This window comes from Acipenser ruthenus, chromosome 38, assembly GCF_902713425.1.
Source record: "Acipenser ruthenus chromosome 38, fAciRut3.2 maternal haplotype, whole genome shotgun sequence".
Taxonomy (NCBI): domain Eukaryota; kingdom Metazoa; phylum Chordata; class Actinopteri; order Acipenseriformes; family Acipenseridae; genus Acipenser; species Acipenser ruthenus.
Genome location: NC_081226.1, coordinates 1,413,709 through 1,437,052, shown reverse-complemented (window position 1 = coordinate 1,437,052; position 23,344 = coordinate 1,413,709). Strand labels below are relative to the sequence as shown.

The window sequence follows — 23,344 nt, the reverse complement described above, 5'->3', positions numbered from 1 at the left end:
GGTTAAACTCTGTAAGCCTATGACGGGGTACACCCACCCCTGGGTAACATCCGCCCAGGAAAGGCAGGACACAGTATCGTGAATGAAATGCGCTGGTGCATTTCTTAGCCGACGCCCTTATCCAGGGCGACTTACAATTGTTACAAGATATCACATTATACATATATCACATTATTTTTACATACAATTACCCATTTATACAGATGGGTTTTTTACTGGAGCAATCGAGGTAAAGTACCTTGCTCAAGGGTACAACAGCAGTGTCCCCCACTGGGGATTGAACCCACAACCTTCCGGTCAAGAGTCCAGAGCCCTAACCACTACTCCACACTGCTGCCCACAAAAAACAATGGCGTGTCAATGCTTCTGTACCAAGAGGAAATGTCAGGACAATAGCAGCTACCATTGGTAGAATGGTACCACAGTTGGATCATATTTTGTCATTTAGTACCAAGGTTTAACAATGTTATAAACATACTGCTGGCAAACATTATAATCCCATTGTACTCGACCAGTACCATATAATGTAGACGGTGTGTTATTTTTTATTGCAACAAGACCACTGTACAATGTTTGTTCAAAATTCATTGTGTTGTCATTTTGGGTAATGGCGTTGTATGCTTATGATTCTGTTAGCTAGTGTTTTTTTTTTTTTTTTTTTTTTGAGAGCAATACACTGGATTAAAATGGGCAACATGAAATAGAAAACAGAAAATCATCAGTCTTCTGAGTTCCACACCGATTCTGGGTCAATGCAAATTATTTTAAATTACAAGCTTGAGGTAATGCGAGGAAATATCCATTATTCCATTATTATTTGGCTTCTTTGAATGATATATTGTCGCATGCTAGGTGTTCAGTGAGTCCCTGAGCTGGAAACAATGCAATGCTTTGAGTCTTGAGAACGCTGTTGATAAAAGTCCATTACAAAAATAATGCCTGAAAAACAGAATTCCCGGAGATCAAACAAACACAAAGAAGAAAAGAAATATCAAAAGTAAAGAAGCTGCGGAATGGAAGGGAGGGTCTATGACACTGGTACTGTTGTTTCAATCTCATTTTAGTTTCTGCTTCAGAAGAGAAATCACTCTGTAATGACTGAGCTGAACAAGTTGAAAGCCATTCACTTTCTTGATACACAAATAGCCTCCTCTTTGTACTCCTCTGCGGGGGTTCATTTGTAAACAGAAAGGTACCGGATCTTATAATTAAGGAACAGGGACAGCATTTTTTGTTTCCAGACCTAATGCACTGACCTTGCTTTACAGCAGCTTCCATATATGTTCTCATCTGTTGTTGGATCACTGTTTCATGCCTCATTGCTGGTGTAGGTAGCCGCATGGCACCTTTGCCTAGCCGTGTTTGAACATCATCTTCTGGTTTGAACAATACCAGCGGCGGGCCGACTAATCTGATGAACAGGAACGACAAGCGCTAGTTTTTTGGCTTAGCCCTAAATAAATGATTGCAACCTCGTTCATAAAAACATTTTTGATAAGCAAGCCATCACAGGGGACTTAATTCCCTGTGGCAGATCATTTTGTTGTGGATTAGGTATATGTATTGGTATCGCAGCATTCCGGAATTGTAACATATTTCTTATATTTTATTGTGATGGCTCAGTTTTAGAAACTGTGCTGCAACGGAACTAGGATTTTTGTCCAAATATTGGGTTACATAATACAGCAGGTTCTAGAGAAACCAAGCTGCAGATGAGAGCACCCAACGTCTGCAAAGACGTCTAGGAAATGCAAGCACATTGTCCGTACTCAAAGGCACAAAAGCCTGTTGGAAATTGCTTCTAATACTTAGAAAACCCTTAAAAGTGACAGTATGAAAAAAATCCTGTAGCTTTTGATCCATAAGTCTTAGGATTATGAGAGTATTGCAATGTTTATTATTCAAATGGAGCGAGTTCAGTGTGATTCATGTATTACGACTCTTGTGCTGATCCTGTGGGGGTGGCATGGCACAGCACATTAATGTTTTGCATTAAGAGCTGAAGAGAATTCCCATAGGAGCACCGCTGCTCCTTCACAGGCCGACACTACCATTAGGAAAACCAGATACACAGCCAGGGAATTTCCAGCAGAAATTGTGAGCTGGGATTAAAGAAAGGAGTTAGCTGAAAGTGCTAAGAATATGGGGTGCACAGGTTCTCCCAAAATGGTGCCAATAAGTTTTGATATCCTCTATTAATGATACATAGTGTGCGCATATCCCTTGCCACCACTGGAAATACAAAATCAGTTGAAATAATAATGGATAATGCCAGTAAGGCCTGCTAATAACTACAAAGCTATTGACTGCGCCTAGTAGTACAGTTGAAGTACGGTGGTAGTTTCTGAGCAGTTATACCTTCTATTTGAGGCCTCAAGCCCTATTTCCTTCAGCATCAGAAACAGGAATTTTCATTTCCTCTGTATTTAAAGACTGGTAGCAGAGGGGATTAGTTCGGCTTGAACAGTAATTCTCTGTGCTTGCTGGCTTCAACGCAGGATTTACAGACCCTCCTCATGAATATTTAATCAGACAAGTTCCCTATTAACGTCTTTTAATGAGGCACAAGTCTGTATTGCGAATGCTTAATTAAGTAAGGCATTCCCCCTCACAATGTCATTTTAAGAATGAACATCCACAGTTCTGGTTTGTAATAATGAAAGTTTTCTATTAACATCAATTGCCTTTCAACACTCAATGGCTTAGAACCCTCTTCCCCCGTTTGTATGAGACCCTCCACCAAGTTCCATAAGTGAGTCCTTTGATTATCCTTGAAAGGTAGCGGATAACGTCCATCTCGCAATGCTGAATCCCTACCCCAATGGGCTGCCTCTCAATATGCTAATGTGAACATTCACTGTGCTGGTATTTTCCATGATTATTTTCCAGTAGCTGGACATAGACTTTAGTCATCTTCCTTGACCTGTACAATCCCCAGACCTCAATCCAATTAGATATCTAGGGGATGAACAATGCATCCATGGCCATGATCCTCCAACTACCTCATTAATATATATGTGGCCTTTACTCCTTAAGTTATGGTCCATAATCCTGAAAGACACCTTCAGGCATCTTGTAGAGACTAAGCCATGTTGTCAAGTCAGGTCTTAAAAGATTCCAATGATTTTGCTTCAGCAGCATGGCTAGGTAACCCATTCCACACACTTAACATATTGGTTATGGTTAAGACCATCAAATCACCTCTAATTCTTCTTTGCCATGGGCTAAAAAAAAAAAAATCCCTGTCTTCATAGCTCATTCCTTTAAGCCCTGGGATTAGTCTGGTTGGACTCTCTCCAAGGCCACAATGTCCTTGTGGTAATGTGGTGACCAGAATTGAGCACGGTTTTGCAGGTGTGGTCTTGCAAGTGCGTTATACAACCACTATATACCCCAGAATTCAGTTGAATTTTTTTTTTCTTGTTTCCCTATACTGTCTCGCTGCTGATAATGATGAGTTGTGAGATATAGCAGCATCACCTCATACAAACACAAATACAATTTTATGAGGTGTAACACCGAGGCTTTAAGGTGGTTCACATCATTTTATACACCACCCTGTACAATATATATATATGTATATATATATATATATATATATATATATATATATATATATATATATATATATATATATATATATACATTACTTTAGATTATTTTCTACTGTCTTCTGTATTATTCACATCTGTTTGTCTAGGGATGAACAAGTTACATTTTTCATGCATATATAAATTTTGGCATTTCCCCAAAGACATTAATGAAACAAATTATAGATGCATGAGGACTCCCTCGTCTTGAAATATATGAGTTAATCAAAAGTCTTCTGTATACATTTGCCTGTGTTTTTCAAGGGATTCACATGTTCAGTCTTTCAAAAATCTGTTCATTTTGGCACTTTTTACCCCTAGACGATAATGGAAAAAAAATTCTTGTAAAAACGTGCTTCGGAGATCTAAGCTTTTTTTTTCCTTTTAAAGTAAATCAGATATCACCGCAAAAAAAAAAAAAAAAAATGTCCATGGATAAAATCAATCGTCTCATCTCACATTTTAGAAATAATATTTTTTACAATATAATATTTAGTAAGAAGTTGTAAAAAACGCTTCAGGTTTCTAATATCCAGCCCAAAATCTATATTTTATGGCTGCACCAAAGTGTTTCTCTTAGATGGGCAGCAGTGGTTAGGGCTCTGGACTCTTGACCGGAGGGTCGTGGGTTTAATCCCAGGTGGAGGAAACTGCTGCTGTACCCTTGAGTAAGGTATTTTACCTAGATTGCTCCAGTAAAAACCCAACTGTATAAATGGGGAATTGTATGTAAAATAATGTGATATCTTGTAACAATTGTAAGTCGCCCTGGATAAGGGTGTCTGCTAAGAAATTAATAATAATAATAATAATAATAATAATAATAATAATAATAATAATAATAATAATAATAATAAAAGATGACAATGGTAAAATGTTTAAATAGAGTCTTAAAAAAACACTGTAAGCTGTCATTATTACACTTGCACAATAGAGAGCTACAGTAGATATTTTGCTGGTGAGAGGGGTTTTTTATAGGTGTCTGCTCCACAACAGGGAATTGCAGCCATCAATTGTCAAGGTGACACACACACACACGCCATTCCATATCCTTGCAATTGGAAAACACTCACTGGCAATCAGAAGTAATGGGGCAGCTCCTACACAGTGATATTGACTGCCAATGTAATCACAGCCTATGCAACGGGCCAGAAACTTAAGAATTAGATCCGCTGGGGAAATCAAAGAGTATGGATGCGCAATGCAACAAAGTTCAGCCTAGTGGAGTAAGCCAGGCTTCAAAAATCTTTGAAATACAGCGTGGATGTGTATGAGCCCACAGCTATGGCAAAATGCTTTGCATCACCCGATAGAATTAATGCATAAAGTCGAATGAAGCATGCTGAAATGTATTTGCTTACGATTGTAAGTCGCCCTGGACAAGGGCGTCTGCTAAGAAATAAATAATAATAATAATAATAATAATAATAATAATAATAATAATAATAATAATAATAATAATAATAATAATAATAATAATAATTGAATGATATACCACTTTGTAGTTTTCCATATACTCAACAAAAAACTGACAAAAAATTAAAAATGTGACATTTCGAAATCTACCATGAAACGCTGTACTAGTATTATGACTTCTGCTACACTTTTGCGATATCATTTTGTGTTTTCTTTGATTACTTGATGAATAAAACAATCAATTATTTTCAATTATGTCTCAATCCAAACTTCTAGGTGATGTAAAACCTTTCGGCATAGCTGTAGGCTCCCAACACTTCTAGCACAGCCCACAAAGTAACCAATCGAAATGTATGTCTGTAAAGAGGATACCACCTCCCCCAACATCCCCGGATTCTGATAACTTGCGCACATAATATCCAAGCAAAGTTAATTCCAATATCCGCAGATTCGGACTGCTTCTGCTCATAGGATATTCAGCTATCCTCGTTCATGGAATACCCACAGTACATGGTGTATCTTCTATTCGCTCTGTGGTCTACAGTTTAAATTTATGGTATTTCATCTGCAGCATGAGGCGAATCAGCCACAGCCTAACCACACTGTCAAGCCGTCATGTATAATGCCATGTTCGGTGCTAATGGTTTGATAAGGCTAATGGCAGCTTGCGCAGATCATCAAATGGTATGACGTCAAGCTATTAAAGCAGATCACACTCAGAGAGCAAGAAGGTCTTCTATTCGCGTGCATTATTAAGTACTGCAATGCAACACATCTAAAAAAAAATTATAAAAAAAGAACAAAACAACCCTGCTAATGACAGCTTTGGTAGTCTTCTTGACCAAAGACCTACCCTGCTACTGCTTAAACACAATGCTACCTACCACAGTATGTTACAGCCACAAGAACTGTGTAAAGAGGGCTGGAGATCATGTATTTAACCTATGGTACTTTAACTAGAGTTATGGTTTGAGACTAGCTGCTCTGTCCTAAACTTGTAATAGTGGGGAACGGATAATTGAGCATATACCCTAGTGGATGAATGAATTATACCCACAATGCACTTTTATTCGCTGTATGGTTCTAAAATGTGCAGTTTATAAAAGAGACACATGGTAAAATGTATCTGGTACCATAAAGACATCTTTGCTCCAGAGAGCGGAAGAGTGCATTTCCTGGAGAGTGAAACTGCCCCCACCCCCCTTGGTTCCTGTCAATTCCCAACCAGCTGCTTTCCCTGTTGATTGACATGTTTTGCAGCCAATAACATTCATTGGCCCAGAATACAATGGTTAGGTAAAATGACCCAGGGAAGATAAACAGTAGCAAGACATCTCTATAGAAAGGTTTATTGTATTGAATTGTACCCTATTACAACCCTATTATATATATATAGTTAAAGGATATTCAGGGTTACTGGCAGGAGTATTGAAAATAGGACTGCTTGTTCACTTGATATTGATCCAATGGTTCTTTGCAAATTTATGAGATGACCGGGTATTGAACTTGCCGATTTATGACATACCGTAACAGTAAAACAGACACGATAAACTAATGATGCCTCAGTGAGCTACTGTGTGAAGAAGAGGAGCAGCCCTGCTCTGATAAACAAGTGCAATTTAACTGCACCTAGTTGGAACTAATGGCTGTGTTTATACTGCAGTGAAGCTACAGTCTCACTGGTAAAGCCGTATCAAACAAGACATAAAAAACACTTTATATTGGCACAAGGAATATTCTGTTCATGTGATAATTTCACCTGACTAGTTTTTGATTTTTGTTTTTTTAATTGCAGTTGTGATATAGCACCAGAAAGACAGTATAACGAAACTCATGAATAACAGTGTAGATAGACCATGGGGTGCACAATTTTTTTTAATATGCTTTACCATACGATTGTTTGCCTATGATTTACCATGCTTTCACTCAGCTTTCTCACACTTTGCTGTGCTTTTACTAAGGGAAGCTTTTATGAGGGTAGTTTTAAGGGTTGAGATTGGGAAGGCAAAAAGTCTTTCCTCCTAACGTAAGTTTCAAAGCCATCAAACAGTTCAGAAAATATAAACAAGCTATTAAATTGACATTTGAAAATACTCTTTCATGAAAATGTTCAGGACTTTTAAAGATGGCAGAGGAATGCATCTGCCTCACTGCAGTAACCCTGGATCCAGTTTTTTTTTCAACTACTTTCTTTAGGATTGATGGTACTAAAAGCTCCCCTGATACGATGTATGTTATAAGGATAAGGTAAGTGTGGACCAGGCAAAACAGAAAATAAATGAATGAGATATTAATGCAGCCCTGAGGGCCTTGTGTTTGACATGTCATGCTGCTTTAATTCGTGAGTTAAAGCTTTGTGTATTGGGAACCATACTCAAAAGGGTGCTGCTATTGACATCTGTTAAATCTAAATACTTTGCAGGGCTTTTGCAAAACTGCAGGCTGTGTGCGCCAATGACCTTGGCATCGACCTCTGACTCAACACGGCCTCATTAAACTAGTGAAACATCAGGAATTTCAACAGCGCTGGATATCACCCGACATCACCTGAGCCACTGCTCATCCCATCTGGACTGTAACTAGGAAAAACTTTATATATATATATATATATATATATATATATATATATATATATAGTGAAGAATATAGGTCATGGCTTTCTTTTGCATAACACATGTCCACATATGCATATAACTGTGCATGCATATGCTTTGAAGACAGCAGGAAATTATTAGGCTGTATCATAAATGTTTGGGTTCACAAACCCTGATTATCACTGTTCTTCCATTTACAGCACTTAAACATTCAGTAGTGCTGAATTGAACGAAGACATTGAAAAAGACTTCTCGTCTCCTAGCGCTGTTTTAACTAGACATGGCTAACAAAGAAGGTACAGCTGTCAATAGCAATATCCATCTGCCTCAAATTCTGATGACTTATTGCTTGCCTCCTTTTTGACTGACAAAAGGTCAAGACTTAAACGAGCCCAAGTCAATCCAATTTAATTATATTTCATTTTTTGAAAACAGACACGCTTTTATGACTATGTGACAGAAAAAAACAAAACAAAATGGTTTTAAGCACAGCTAAAAAAAATGTAGACTGAAATTGGGTCACGGATATGTATCGATTGTTATATGAAAATTCTAGTTCTTGCTGTGACTGCACATCTCCCAGTACAGTCGGAGGAAAGCCAAGGGTTTTTAGTTCAGTTGAGCTTGATTCCTTGTGACATTAGCTGCTGTGCCCCTGGCTGAAGCTAATTCAGGAGCTCCTGTCACTACCAAGACCCCAGTGTACCACCCACGCCAACACCCCTCCCTTGTAGTACATAGAGCTGGGGGGGGGGGCAGCAGGCTGGTGCAGTCCCTGCCAAGGAAGTGATTGGCATGGTTTAATACATGTTGATACAAAAAGGTATTAGGGCACCTTTTCAGTAGGGGTAGCAGTATTACTGTAGTCCTCAACTTAAAGTGCATACTAGCATCAAACTAGCAATGTCAATAATTGTATTCAGCTGCTTGAATTCATTGTGAAGTTTGGACAGAAGTGCTGTTGCAATCTGTTACAGGTAAAGGAAAACAGATGGTGTCAGTGTCTACAGCTCTGACCAAACGTTTTGCATCACCCTATAAAATTAACTAATTTTGCTTCATAAAGTTGAATGGAACCTGCTGAATAATGTTACGTTAACATATTGAATTACGGGGGGGGGGGCTCCCAAGTGGCACATCCAGTAAAGGCACTCCGCGTGGAGTGCAGGATGCGCCCTATAGCCTGGATGTCGCCGGTTTGAGTCCAGGCTATTCCACTGCCGACCGTGGACAGGAGTTCTCAGGGGGAGGTACAAAATTGGCCGAGCACCGCCCCGGGGGGGGAGGGGGGAGGGCTTAGGTCAGCCAGGGTGTCCTCGGCTCACCGCGCACCAGCGACCCCTGTAGTCTGGCTGGGCACCTGCAGGCTTGCCTGTAAGCTACCCAGAGCTGTGCTGTCCTCTGACACTGTAGCTCTGAGGTGGCTGCATGGTGAGTCTGAAGTGTGAAAAGAAGTGGTCAGCTGACGGCACACGCTTCGGAGGACAGTGTGTGTTTGTCTTCGCCGCTCCAGTGGTGGTAGCAGTGAGCTGAGCCAAAAAATAACTGGCTATTCTAAATTGGGAGAAAATGATAACAAAAAAAACAATTGGCGACTACTAAATTTTTGGTTTAAAAAAAAACATTGAATTACACATCGATTTGTAGTTTTCCAAATGCTTCACGGAAAAAACGACAAAAATGAAAAAATGCGACATTTTTAAATCTAACATGAAATACTGTACTACTATTGTGGCTTCCGGCAGACTATTGAGATATTATTTTGTAGTTTCTTTGGTTATGATGTTAAATAAAATATCTAAATTACATTCATATAGATATAGTGGTATATACTGTAGATATATTTTATTTAAATTATTATATATATAAATTTTTAAAATTATCTCTCAAGCCTAAAATTCAAGGTGATGCAAAACTTTTGGCCATAGCTGTAGTCTAATTTAGTTAGCTGTTGGGCAAATGACAGCTATTCAATGGGTGCTCTTTGTCTAAATAGATATTTCTGCCAAACAGAACCTCATTTACTTCACGTCGTCAAGAAAAATAGAGGCTTTGGTTAGAGCTACCCGCCCCATTCCACAGAAAACGGAAGAGACACTTTTGAAATGTATTTACACATCCCAGGGAATATGACAGGTAATTTCAGCAGCTATTCTCGAGCCCAGAGAGACAGATCTAACAACCGCTCAGGGGAAAAGACACGGGCTGGCATTCAGGAACTACCTAACAATGCTGGGAGCTATATTCAGACAGGGTCATTTGAGATTACAATCGGCTGAGGAATAAGCGAATAAGAACATCGGCCCTGACAGCTTTGACAATTTTATTTATCACGAGGTGGAGAAGTGCATTACTTTTGGATCCTATTTGACGGTAGAGTAGGCAAAATCTGAATTCATTCTGAAATGATAAGAATCAAAGCGTTGATTCAACAGGAGCCGAGGCAGAAGGTGTTTCACCGAAATGTGGAACCGTTTGTTTTTTTTTTTTTAATGCACTGCAAGGTAATGCATTATAGATGCATGAATAACAATGTTAAGATATAATGAAACTACCATCCGTCGCTGTAACACAGTGAATAACTGCAAACTTAGAACAACTGAAAGAAGTTAATTGAGAAAAACTTTGTTATTAAGTCTTCACTAAGAAAGACTTTGTCGAAATGTTTGTCATTTAATGTATTAAGACTTTAGTACTTCTGTATTTCTGAAATTAAACTATTTAGAAATACTGAAAGAAACTTAAAAAGTTTGGTTACACTTTAAAATAAAGTCAGCAAATTCATAATGAATTCATGCAAGAATTAGCAGATTTCATGCCTTATACATGTGATCAACATTATTTGTTACAAAGGAACGTGGAATGAATAAGGATGGTAATTAAATCCACCTGAATTAACAGGACTGATTTCATAATGAATGACTTCAGAACTCAGAGGATATTCAGGCGTTATTCCTGTGGTATTTCAGTCGGAACTCATTAGGAATTACCGGCCATTATTTTGAAGTGTTACTAGAAGTTCAATGACAAAAGTCTTTTTCAATACTGATTCACATGCTTGATGTGGACTCAACTTCAATTGATATCTTATAATTGTCCCATTAAGAGGAATGTGTCGAAACACTTAATTAATACCAAAATAAACGCATATTAAATGTGCTTCTGATATCATTTCCAGCAAGACTCCTAACATGTCATTCCAGTCTTGGCAATCATTTTTGCACTAACTCATTTTGAACGGGCGAAATGAAGAAAAAAAAAATTCTCTCCCGGTTATTCTCTTTTGGTAGTAAATGGACCCTATTTCTGAGTGCTTTTGTTTGGCATAGACCACAGACTTTAACATCTCATTTGTTGCTAAAAAAAAAATGAGTAAGAGCGACATTCAAATGCCTCCATTACATCATCATCACTGGGGCTCACCCTCCACTTTCAGGGGTTAATAAGGGTGCATTTTTAACCCACAGTTTCCTGTAGAGTGCTTGTATTTAAATTGTATAACCCAACTAAACAGAGGGTAACAGGGGGTGACCTTGCCTCAGGCTGCACCCTGAATGCTTGTGCCAAGAAAAAAAAATCCATATTCATTCATATTTGATTCGGCAAAGACCATATTATGATTTTTTAATGAGGCAAATTCCACCTCGTTAATATTTAATGAAGGGGTGTCTATATGATATCAATGAGAGAAAGACTAATTGTTTTGAATTTCACTGGCTGTCTGCATGAATCAAAGTGGTTTCCTCTGTAGGGGGAGGAGGGGGTGCTAACAGTGTTTTTCACCTGCCCTTGCACACTATCTTAGTTTTTAAAATGCATTGTATTCACTCGTGTCACTGTGTTAACCCATTAAGTGCCATTGTCCTCATTGGAGGCCAGGCTACTTTGTAATTTTTTGGAGCATTTTTAACTGGCATCTACCCGTTATTTTAATTTTCTCTTTAACTATATTGTTATGCTAACTTACTCTAATTTTGTTAACTGCAAAAGTTAAGTCTAAATGTAATGTATCAAATTACATAAATACAGCTTGCGTTCAAAAAAAATTGGCAACGCACTGTCTCCAATTGCTGTGTATTTGCTTAGTAGTTACATAGTGAATACATGTGTACATATGCATAATTACAATGTTATTATGTATAGTTACAATGTAATTAATGTGCAAATCTTTTTGCACGATATATGTAAGTGCATAATTGTATCAGCAAAGGGTTAGGGGGGTTAGGGTTATGTTTAGAGTTAGGGTTAGGATTATATCATGCAAAACGATGTACACATGAAGTACATTGTAATTATTATTATTATTATTATTTATTTCTTAGCAGACGCCCTTATCCAGGGCGACTTACAATTGTTACAAGATATCACATTATACATTATTTCACATTATACAGATATCACATTATTTTACATACAATTACCCATTTTTACAGTTGGGTTTTTACTGGAGCAATCTAGATAAAGTACCTTGCTCAAGGGTACAACAGCAGTGTCCCCCACTGGGGATTGAACCCACAACCCTCCGGTCAAGAGTCCAGAGCCCTAACCACTACTCCACACTGCTGCCCCTTATGCATAAATGCATAATAACATTGTAATGATGTGTAAGTACACATGCATTTACTAAGTAGATATGTAAAGTAGATAAGTAAATACACAGTAATTAGAGACAATGTGAAGTGTTACCAAAAAATTTGTATTTGGTACTTAATGGGTTAAACTTTAAGATCAACAGAAACCATAAGGGCTTTTCAAAAATGTTGTTATGGGTAAATAATAATAATAATAATAATAATAATAATAATAATAATAATAATAATAATAAGTTTAAAGAACCAGTGATAATGGCTGGTTTTTCACTTCCACCAGTTAAGCTGTGTTGAAAATCTTTGTTTCAGTAAAATAGCCTAGTTTAAAGGACCAGGAATATGAAATATTATTTGTTTCAAATGTCATTTTTAATTGCCTTTAATTTTCTGAATCTTGCTTTACATGTCAGCTTTAGGATTCTCAAGACAAGCTCGAAGCAACTCAAAGCCAGTCGAATTAGAGTAATTGTCATGCTTTGCCATGACAGTACAGATGAAAATAGAGCCTTATTGCACATAATTATTAAGAAAATGTATTCTAAAGCTTTTGTAAGCACTCATTAAAGCATTGCATTTCTCAAATATCTCTCAGTTCAAACATTTCATATGCATTAAAATGTAATAGATTAAACATGGACTTATGGTCTGATCCATTTGAGAATACAATATCTGTTAAAAAAAAAAAAAAAGATATGGGATAGATTGCATTTCTTGACCATTTTATCATCACAAACATGCTCCAATAACAGTTGTTAAGCAGCTTTTATTTCTGTGGCAGATTTTTATATATATTCCTGGTTATTATATTTGTGGTAAGTTTTGATTTCATTTTGCGGTCAGAATTACATTTGTGGAAAGCATGGTCTAGGTTTAGAGAGGGCACCATCAATGAATGCGTCTGGGGTTTCTCAAAGGCAGGAACAATTCAATCCTGCGACATTCAGTCAGACTTTTCAATGGTACAGGACACAGCGTGGCTATAAGCATTAACACCATGTAATTTAGCTGGAGGTACGGTTACCAGTCCATTTAATTGACCTACTTCATTAACTTTAAGTGACAATGCTTATCTTGTATTACTTCCATATTTAATAGTACTATATATATACTGCAGAGAAAAAGAAAGCATATTGCAGCAGTGAGTCCAGTCATACTTCATGCAGAAGACAGAGCTAATATAATGTATAGAAGCATGGCTTATGAAAAAGTGGCTTAGTAAAATCATGACTAATATTCAATAAGCTTCAAATAAACACATATTGGTGCATAGCTTCAGGGCCTGTACTAAAATAAACTTTTGCTGTGCACAAAATCCTATCATTTTATTTGTCAGTGATGGATGCTAGTGACAATACAAGCAGAACCAATGACTCATATATGAAGCAACTTGATTCAAGTGGTGTTTGAGGTAAATCAGTCCTGACAGCCATTAAAAATGTATGTTCTCATAGTTCTCAAGGTTGAACCGATAATCCAACTTGGATAAAATGGACGCAGTTACAAATGTTGGGCCTATTATTTTATGCTCACCATCTTTCCTAAGGCACAGTACAGATATGTTTCCTTCAGTCACAATTACTAAATTACATTTTTTTCACAGTTTGTGTGAACTCCATGGAGTTTGAGAAGTTGCCCTGCCAAAACTTTGAAAAAAAGCATTATGCATTATAAAATAGATACATAGATAGGAAACTTTAACATGGAACAATTAATCACTCAGCGACTGAAGGGAATATACTGATATACAAGTACACAGATACACTGTCTACGGGTACATCTTTAATGCTCAATGGTGTGTCCTGCTTTCTGGAAAAAGTCTTCCCATAATGCAAGACTTGTATTTATGATGATAAAACTACTGCCTACAATGATGAGAGATAAGCTTGGAGTTCCTCGCCATCCTCCTTGAGGATAGACTGTGTCAAATTGGCTAGGATTGGGTTTAATCATTTAAATGTCTGCTGTGATTTGCGTTCCGCTGTTGAATTTTTCTCTGCCCTCAGTCGACCATGGTATAACCAGGCTTTCTTAGGCAGTCATCAATCATAAAAACAGGTAATTATAATCTGATCTTTGCGACTCAGTGTTTTTCTGTATCTGTCCACTCTGCTGGCCCTTCAGGAGCTGATTTATTATCCACAGTCTGTAATCCCAGGGGAGTAGTAATCCCAATAACAGCAACAGCCCATTCACTGAGAAGGGCTAAAGGTCAGAGCTAAAGACTGGAAGTCTAGAGACCCAGGATTTAGCCACTGATCCACTCTCAGCATGACACAGGGACGATCACACTTCAGTCGAGTGAAACGCAGCGGCTCAGGGAGATAAGGTGACACAGCTTGGGCTATGACATGTTACGCTTCCGTCTCGCAGCACGAAGCCAGTCTGTTAAACGCATCTTGTCTCAGCATCAAACTGCGAATGCCTGCAATCTACAATCCAATCAGCAACCAGACATCACACAAGGTCAAAGATTCCTACATGTATTTGTTTTACTCTCTTTGTATTTGTTTTATTAACACTGCCAGATACATGTTAGATAGATCTTACAATGTACATAGATAGTCTGGACCTGCGTTCCAGTTGATTCAGAAAGGAGACAACCACCAATGGAATAAAATGAACGATTTATTGAATTGACGGACAAACATGCCCGTAAATGATGACTTTTGTTATTTGAATTTGGCTCATGGCCTTGCCCATTGGAGCTCGCTAGCCGGCCCTATGCTGGCAAAACTATGATGAATGAAATATATAAATTAGAAAAACGAATGCCAGTGGGCAAGACAAGTGACAATTGAGGCCACCTTTCCCCTAGACTCTGCAAGGTGGAGGCAGGGGAGGAGGGAGATCAAACAAATGAACGATAAGGGGGTGTAGATGAAAGAGGGTATATATACGGTTTAATAATTACGTATTTGATTGAGCAGATTCTCCTTTCAGAAATACAGCCAAGTTTCCAAAGGGACCAACAGAATTTGGGCAGCAGTGTGGAGTAGTGGTTAGGGCTCTGGACTCTTGACAGGAGCGTTGTGGTTTCAATCCCAGGTGGGGGACACTGCTGCTGTACCCTTGAGCAAGGTACTTTACCTAGATTGCTCCAGTAAAAACCCAACTGTATAAATGGGTAATTGTATGTAAAAAATAATGTGATATCTTGTAACAATTGTAAGTCGCCCTGGATAAGGGCGTCTGCTAAGAAATAAATAATAATCATTCACGCTTATGTGAGCTGAAAACAGTCAGTCTTGTTGCTGTAAGATCTTTGCGTTTCGTTCATGGTTACAATCAGACAGCAGATGGAGGACACATTGCCGGGAGGCATTGATTCAGAGTTGAAGGTTATTATCAGATTTCTTTATCTGCTCATCCTGTAATTATCTGAAACCCTGGCAGCAGACAAAATGGCCCTGTTGTGAATGAAGTGCCAAGGCAAAGGCACATTTTCAGAAGGGAATAAAAAAAAATAACCGTATAAAAGGACTCAGAACACCCATTTACTGCTCCTAATGTAGCTGCTCCTGGTGTTTCTAACTTCATACTGTTATAATTGAGAGGTTTTCTGGAAAACCATATATACAGCAAGCTAGAAGAGGTTAAAGAATGTAAATATGTGAGTTATGAAGTATTCCAGGACACCTCTCGGTAGAGTTACTCCTATCAAAACATTTCCTTTTGCCACTTTCGCACCCAAAGTGTTGTGTTTGCTGTTCTTGTGTCTTGAAACAGCACAATTGTTTCTAAAGGTGCAGCGTCATCTTTCAATGCAGATCACACATCACAGAGTGCAGAGAGAGCCAGGGGGTGGGAAGCAGGCAAAGATAAGCATCGTGTGGGTGTATCTAAACAGATTTTTATAAAGGTTCATTGCTCCCCAAACTCATGCACACACATTGATGATTCAGTCTGATATTAGCTTGGACTCAGCATGCTGAGGAGATAGAAGAGTGGACGTTGACATGTTTATTGATACGTTATCTTTCTTGTTTTTGTTTAGTCAGATTTGTTTTTGTCGGCTTTGCTCTCTCTCTCTCTGTTGGCTCTACCATTTTACAGTTTTCTGCTATGTTTAACATACTTTTGTCAAGGGAAAGTGTGTTTGAAAACAAACAGTGGAGGTACTTAGACTAGGCCTTTGATGCCATGGTAACAGCACTCAGTTATTTCTATTTAAATCTATTAATGTGTTTGTGATGTAATTTACTACACAGTTAATGAAGTAACTAACTACTGTTCCTTTCTATTTAAACCTTCAGGCATCAAGGCATTGAGTCTATTTATCAATTTCTTTTCCTTTATTGTTCTGTATTGTACATTATCTAATTGTACTTCATCTAAAACTAATAACTAACTTTGAGCTAATATATATATATATATATATATATATATATATATATATATATATATATATATATATATATATATATATTTCATCCGTAAGTCACCTTTATATTTTAAAAGGAGCTGACGAAGTACAGTAAATGTTAAATGTTAATGTTTTCAGTGTTGCTCCTAATATGTTACATGTAACACGCAAAACAGGACAGTTTAGAAACTAAGTGGAGATAGACTTAAGACAGAAATCAAAATCTAACATGAAATACTGTACTACTATTATGGCTTCCGGTAGACTTTCGGGATATAACTTGGTAGTTTCTTTGATTACATGATGTGAAATTAAAGATCTAAATTATTGCCTGTATGTTTTTTTTTCTTTTGTTATGTCTAAATCCTAAAATTCTAGGTGATACAAAACTTTTGGCCACAGCTGTGCACAGGAGTCTCTCTCTGGTGTCTGGTAGAGCTAGCTTGGAGCACCAATATCAGATTAGCCCATTTTACCACAATGAAGGCCTAAAGCTGACATAGCATATAATTCACAGTCAGTCTTGCATGGATTTGGGAATATTTCTCCAGGAGTATAACTCACAATTTGTGTACAGGCACCCCCAATATAACCCCTTCACCAGGGATATATATACATCCACAGAGGGGGTAAAATCTGCTACCTTTCCTACTTTAGAAAACAAGTCAGGTAGAAGCAACCCAACAGTGTATATATACAAGTTCAAGAAGACTGATGCAAACCTCCACCAGTATGTTGCTTTGTAGATCGAAGCCAGCATTGTAAAATCAGAGAGAAATGCGATCAAAAAATTTCTAACTGAATTGGACGCGGCAAGACCTGCCGAATGCGTTGCTGAACGCAGCCCTCTGCCTCGTACAGAACTGTGTTACAGAAAATCAGCTTTCTCAGTGCGTGGAAACTGCCATTCTCCTCGCTCATGCAAACTCCATATAGCGCCGGGCTCTGCGCAGCCACAGATAATGAACACAAACACTTTGAATCGCTTTCCTACAAGCTGGGCACAAGCTCAGGAATGCTCAATTCTCAGGGTCTAGGCGGCGCAGTGAGGGGATGTTTCTTAGACTGGGCTGCCTAGTCATGTGGTTGAGGCAGAATCACTTGGATGCTTTAAGACCTTGACAACGTTCTGAGATCAGTTACTAGGAACCAGAGGAGCATAGATGGGCCTCCTCTCGTTTGTACATTTTCTTTTGTTCTTATATTCTTATGCACTAGACTAGTTTTTTCACCTCTGGAGGCCTGGGTTCACAGGGGCTAGCTGGCGCTGGTATGAATTTTGTTTTATTTTTTGCATTATTATTTTGTTGTTTGTTTTTGTTGTTTCTACGGCAACATTCAATATAAGGTTCGAGCTGCTTGCCATAGATATATGTAACAGGCTTGATCAGACAAAGTGCCTTTTTAGAAGAGACAGCGCCATCTATTGGCCACTTTGGATCAAGTTTCCTTTTGTACTGCTGGCAATACGCAGCTGTGCACTAGAGGGTGCTGGTGCTTACTGATATAAAGACTCTTCGGTTAATCTAGCCTATATTACATATGTCTATGGTGCTGCATTTGGAAGAGCAGTTCCTGAACTCCTTATCGAAGCACCTTAACATATTAAAAGAAATTAAAAACACACAATAAAAAAAAAAGTTTGTAGTAACTTGAGCTTTTAGTCATGAGTCATGACTGATGATGATTTCATTGATATTCATCCTTCAACATACTGCATTGGTAGACCAACACAGCAACCACAGTGAAATGTGTTGGAAAGGCTGTATTATTTTTTTTTTTAAAAAGCACACATATAAATCAATATGTGAAGCACGGGCAAGCATCCCTGGCATTAGAAACATAATTGTATTGATCTCATCAATAGTGCCTTGGAAAATCAAAGCCGTTTTGAGCAGACTGAAAGTCCTCTTCAATCTGATCTAATCTCACGTACAGATGGATCTGTTTAAAAACGTTTTACCGGGGGAAAAAATTCATTCAAGATGAATCATCTTTTGTTACAGGGAAAGAGTCCTTAGGGGATTACATATAGGACACAGGGGCATTGAATTACGCAATGCATGATGCTAGCAATTCGAAATGAAAGATTCATTTAAACAAGTTCAATTTGAAAAGTACATGAATACATAAAAAAAAAACACATTCAATCTATAGATACTAAATTATAGGGTGGAGATCAAGTCAGTGGGGGGTAGAATTGGTGGGAAAATGTTTAATTAAAAAGGGAACTGTAATCTGATAGGTAGTCACTTATTGCGTTCAATATTGTCACAGCTTCCACTATTCTCAATTGTAAATTAAAGTGTTTGTAGCATATAAACAATTTCATTCATCATTACCTGTTGTGCATCTACCTGTTTCAAATGTGCAGTTTTGAAAGAAGCATGTCTTATAGCAAACATATATATATATAGAGAGAGAGAGAGAGAGAATTTATTTTTAAACATGACAGCTGGTACTAAGTTAAATACACCTGTTTGTACATGCTTTCAGATAGTGCTGATAGTGCTGCACTTCCTTGGTTATTTCACTTTGAGGGTGTGTAACTGGCCCCAACACACACACACACACACACACACACACACACACACACACACACACACACACACACACACACACACACACACACACACACACACACACACACACACACACACACACACACACACACACATCCATAGACTATAGCTTTGTAAAGGACAGCCGAAGTATTTTGACAGTACGTTTAAAAATAACACCAAGAGATAACAGCAAACCAAGGGCTAAATGAAAGGTGAACAAGGAAATGAACACACTGCAATTAAGGCAGTCTGAAAAAATATCTCAGTCTAGTATTACATATATATATTATATATATACAGTACTGTGCAAAAGTTTTAGTTAGGTGTGAAAAAATGCTGTAAAGTAAGAATGCTTTCAAAAATAGACATGTTAATAGTTTATATTTATGAATTAACAAAATGCAAAGTGAGTGAACAGAAGAAAAATCTACATCAAATCAATATTTGGTGTGACCACCCTTTGCCTTCAAAACGGCATCAATTCTTCTAGGTACACTTGCACACAGTTTTTGAAGGAACTCGGCAGGTAGGTTGGCCCAAACATCTTGGAGAACTAACCACAGTTCTTCTGTGGATCTAGGCAGCCTCAGTTGCTTCTCTCTCTTCATGTAATCCCAGACAGACTTGATGATGTTGAGATCAGGGCTCTGTGGGGGCCATACCATCACTTCCAGGACTCCTTGTTCTTCTTTACGCTGAAGATAGTTCTTAATGACTTTTGGTGTATGTTTGGGGTCGTTGTCATGCTGCAGAATAAATTTGGGGCCAATCAGATGCCTCCCTGATGGTATTGCATGATGGATAAGTATCTGCCTGTACTTCTCAGCATTGAGGAGACCATTACTTCTGACCAAATCCCCAACTCCATTTGCAGAAATGCAGCCCCAAACTTGCAAGGAACCTCCACCATGCTTCACTGTTGCCTGCAGACACTCATTCATGTACCACTCTCCAGCCCTTCGGCGAACAAACTGCCTTCTGCTACAGCCAAATATTTCAAATTTTGACTCATCAGTCCAGAGCACCTGCTGCCATTTTTCTACACCCCAGTTCCTGTGTTTTGCCTTGTTTCCACGTCGGAGGTATGGCTTTTTGGCCACAAGTCTTCCATGAAGGCCATTTCTGACCAGACTTCTCCAGACAGTAGATGGGTGTAGCAGGGTCCCACTGTTTTCTGCCAATTCTGAGCTGATGGCACTGCTGGACATCTTCTGATTGCGAAGGGAAGTAAGCATGATGTGTCTTTCATCTGCTGCAGTAAGTTTCCTTGGCCGACCACTGCGTCTATGGTCCTCAACGTTGCCCGTTTCTTTGTGCTTCTTCAAAAGAGCTTGGACAGCACATCTGGAAACCCCTGTCTGTCTTGAAATTTCAGCCTGGGAGAGACCTTGCTGATGCAGTATAACTACCTTGTGTCTTGTTGCTGTCCTCAGTCTTGCCATGGTGTATGACTTTTGACAGTAAACTGTCTTCAGCAACCTCACCTTGTTAGCTGAGTTTGGCTGTTCCTCACCCAGTTTTATTCCTCCTACACAGCTGTTTCTGTTTCAGTTAATGATTGTGTTTCAACCTACATATTGAATTGATGATCATTAGCACCTGTTTGGTATAACTGTTTAATCATACACCTGACTATATGCCTACAAAATCCCTGACTTTGTGCAAGTGTACCTAGAAGAATTGATGCTGTTTTGAAGGCAAAGGGTGGTCACACCAAATATGGATTTGATTTAGATTTTTCTTCTGTTCACTCACTTTGCATTTAGTTAATTGATAAATATAATCTATTAACATGTCTATTTTTGAAAGCATTCTTACTTTACAGCATTTTTTCACACCTGCCTAAAACTTTTGCACAGTACTATATATATATATATATATATATATATATATATATATATATATATATATATATATATATATATATATATATAAAATACTAGTATACCCTTCACATACTGAACAATCATAGTTCATTATCATGAGCATTGCATCCAAAAGCAATTCCTCCGGATAAGTGAATGTTATAGTGTCGCATGAAAAAAAAAGTTGCTATTACGCAATCACATTTTAATACAGTAGGTCTGTATTCTTTTCCCCTGCTTTGTACAGGACGCTGAAGAATACTATTTTTCAAGCAGCCTACTATGTGGAAAACGTTGTCTGTGTGTTTTTACAGGACATATAGTATGGTTGCAGTCCTGTGGCGTATCACTAGTCACTACATAAATGTACTGTGATTTATTTTTCACTATAACGTCGTTTTAAACAGAACGTATTATTTATACAAGCCGTGTAATATTTTGTCTGCAGCCGCAAATCAGACTGCATTCAATTAGCACCGCTGGTAACTGAGTCGTAATTGTTTAATTAGATACATTATTTAATGTCGAATCGATGACGACCGCTGCTGATCGATCCAAGGCAACCACGCAGACCGCAGGAAAGCGTCATTACGTCACTGGCTACTTCTCTGAGTCCCAGCAAAAAAACGTGCAAATGTCTTTGCATGACTAGATGCATGTGTGTGTGAATAATACAGGCAGCACACACACACACACACACACACACACACACACACACACACACGACGCATTACCACCGCAACTAGTACTGTACACCCGTGTTGTCATTGAGTAGACCAACGCAAATTAGAATGCAACTCAGATACAAACAGTACGCTGCTTTGAAGCGACATCACAACTGTCATCGTGTCAGTCAAAAGCAGGAGAAGCGAGTCATCTAGTATTTTGCCAATTCAGTCAAAATAATTAAACAGCTGCAACACAAAAACAACGACTTTATTGGTAATTGACAGAGATACACTGCAGGCGAGTTGAAAGATTGAAATATAGAATGTACGAAGAAACGCATCATCACACAGAAGCAGCGGCTCAAAGCACACGGCAATTCAAGCAGTAACACCCCCCCCCCCCCCCCCCCCCTCCGTCCCATTACAATACAGTATTAGTATTCACCCCAAGCAACACTATGCTGGGTACAGCAGCTATAGTGTATTTATATATATATATATATATAGAGTACAATTTTGAAAGGACTTACCTTTTGTAAAAACAGCCAGCACCATTCCTAAAAGAGCGTTTCGAAGCGTGGAGTTGTTCATTTTTCTGCTTTTTAATTTTTCATATATAATATATTTATACGTATATATTATTTATAACAGCCGCTGTCCGATGTTAATAATAATAATAATAATAATAATAATAATAATAATAATAATAATAATAATAATAATAATAATATTAAAACTTAGACAACGTATTGTCTGTAGAAGATTAAATGATAAACTATGTTTAGTTTTTTTTTCTCCCTCTAAATCAGAATAGTAAGGAAATAGTTATACACACCCCCGACCAAAAAAAAAAACGTTATGTGACGGATATTTGGTATATTATATAATGTATTAGCAGAAAAGCATATGTCCCAAGATTAGGATCCCACGTACAAAAAGAAGGTTGTTTTTTTTCTGCAGCAGTAAGCGTACAATACAGCACTGTGAAGACAGTATATTCTGCTGTAGCCAAAATATATATATTGTCAGTACTCAGCCCGTTTCCTGCACCGCACTACCATCGTGTACCATAGCAAAGGAAAACGAAGCAATGTATTAGATTCTCTGATAGACAGCGCAAAGGAGGCGGGCTGGCCAATCCGTAGCCTGAAGGAGGTGGGCGGGATTCCGAGTGGTTTAAAAATGTTCCAAAGGGGATGGGCCGAGGAGCTAGATAAACCAATAGAGAGACCAGGTGGGTGTGTCGGAGGCGAGAATGATGCCGCTTAACTCGATTTGATGTATCTCTCAGAGAGTGTTGCTGCAGTGCAAGGAGATAGTGTGATAGATTCTGGAGAGAGAAACCCGGGGGAGAAGGGGGTTTTATAGAGAAAGGAGGGGGGCTTAACTATAAGGGCAAAGATTTTCTCTGTCAATGCCCAACTGCTGCATTCAAATCTAAATATATATTTTAAACCACCAAATACTTGTGTTTAATTTGCATATCACTGCGTTTTTAAAGAAACCCACTGCTGTAAGGCTGAATGGAATCGTTCATGAGATGGAAAAAAAAAAATGCTTTCTGCCTTCTGTCCTCAGCTTTGATTTGTGCCCACATTCTCATCCTTGTCCGAGTCATATGCGCGAACTTTATCTATACCATGTATGATTTTACAAACTTTAATATTTTTTTTTTCTCAGCTGAAAAAATATTAT

At 38.2% G+C, this 23,344-nt stretch overlaps 1 protein-coding gene across 3 annotated transcripts in view; it reads right to left on the bottom strand.

Moving 5' to 3' along the window:
* LOC117433651 (igLON family member 5-like) overlaps positions 1-22,726 on the bottom strand; it is a 68,323-nt gene extending 45,597 nt beyond the window's left edge. For all 3 annotated transcript variants that reach the window (XR_009310940.1, XM_059009113.1, XM_059009114.1), the window contains exon 1: positions 22,180-22,726. Coding sequence is in view for 2 of the 3 variants with exons in the window: in XM_059009113.1 (XP_058865096.1) it covers positions 22,180-22,240 (61 nt within the window). In the remaining variant the exon portion in view is untranslated. The remainder of the gene's footprint in view (positions 1-22,179) is intronic.
* Between the last annotated feature and the right edge of the window lie 618 nt (positions 22,727-23,344).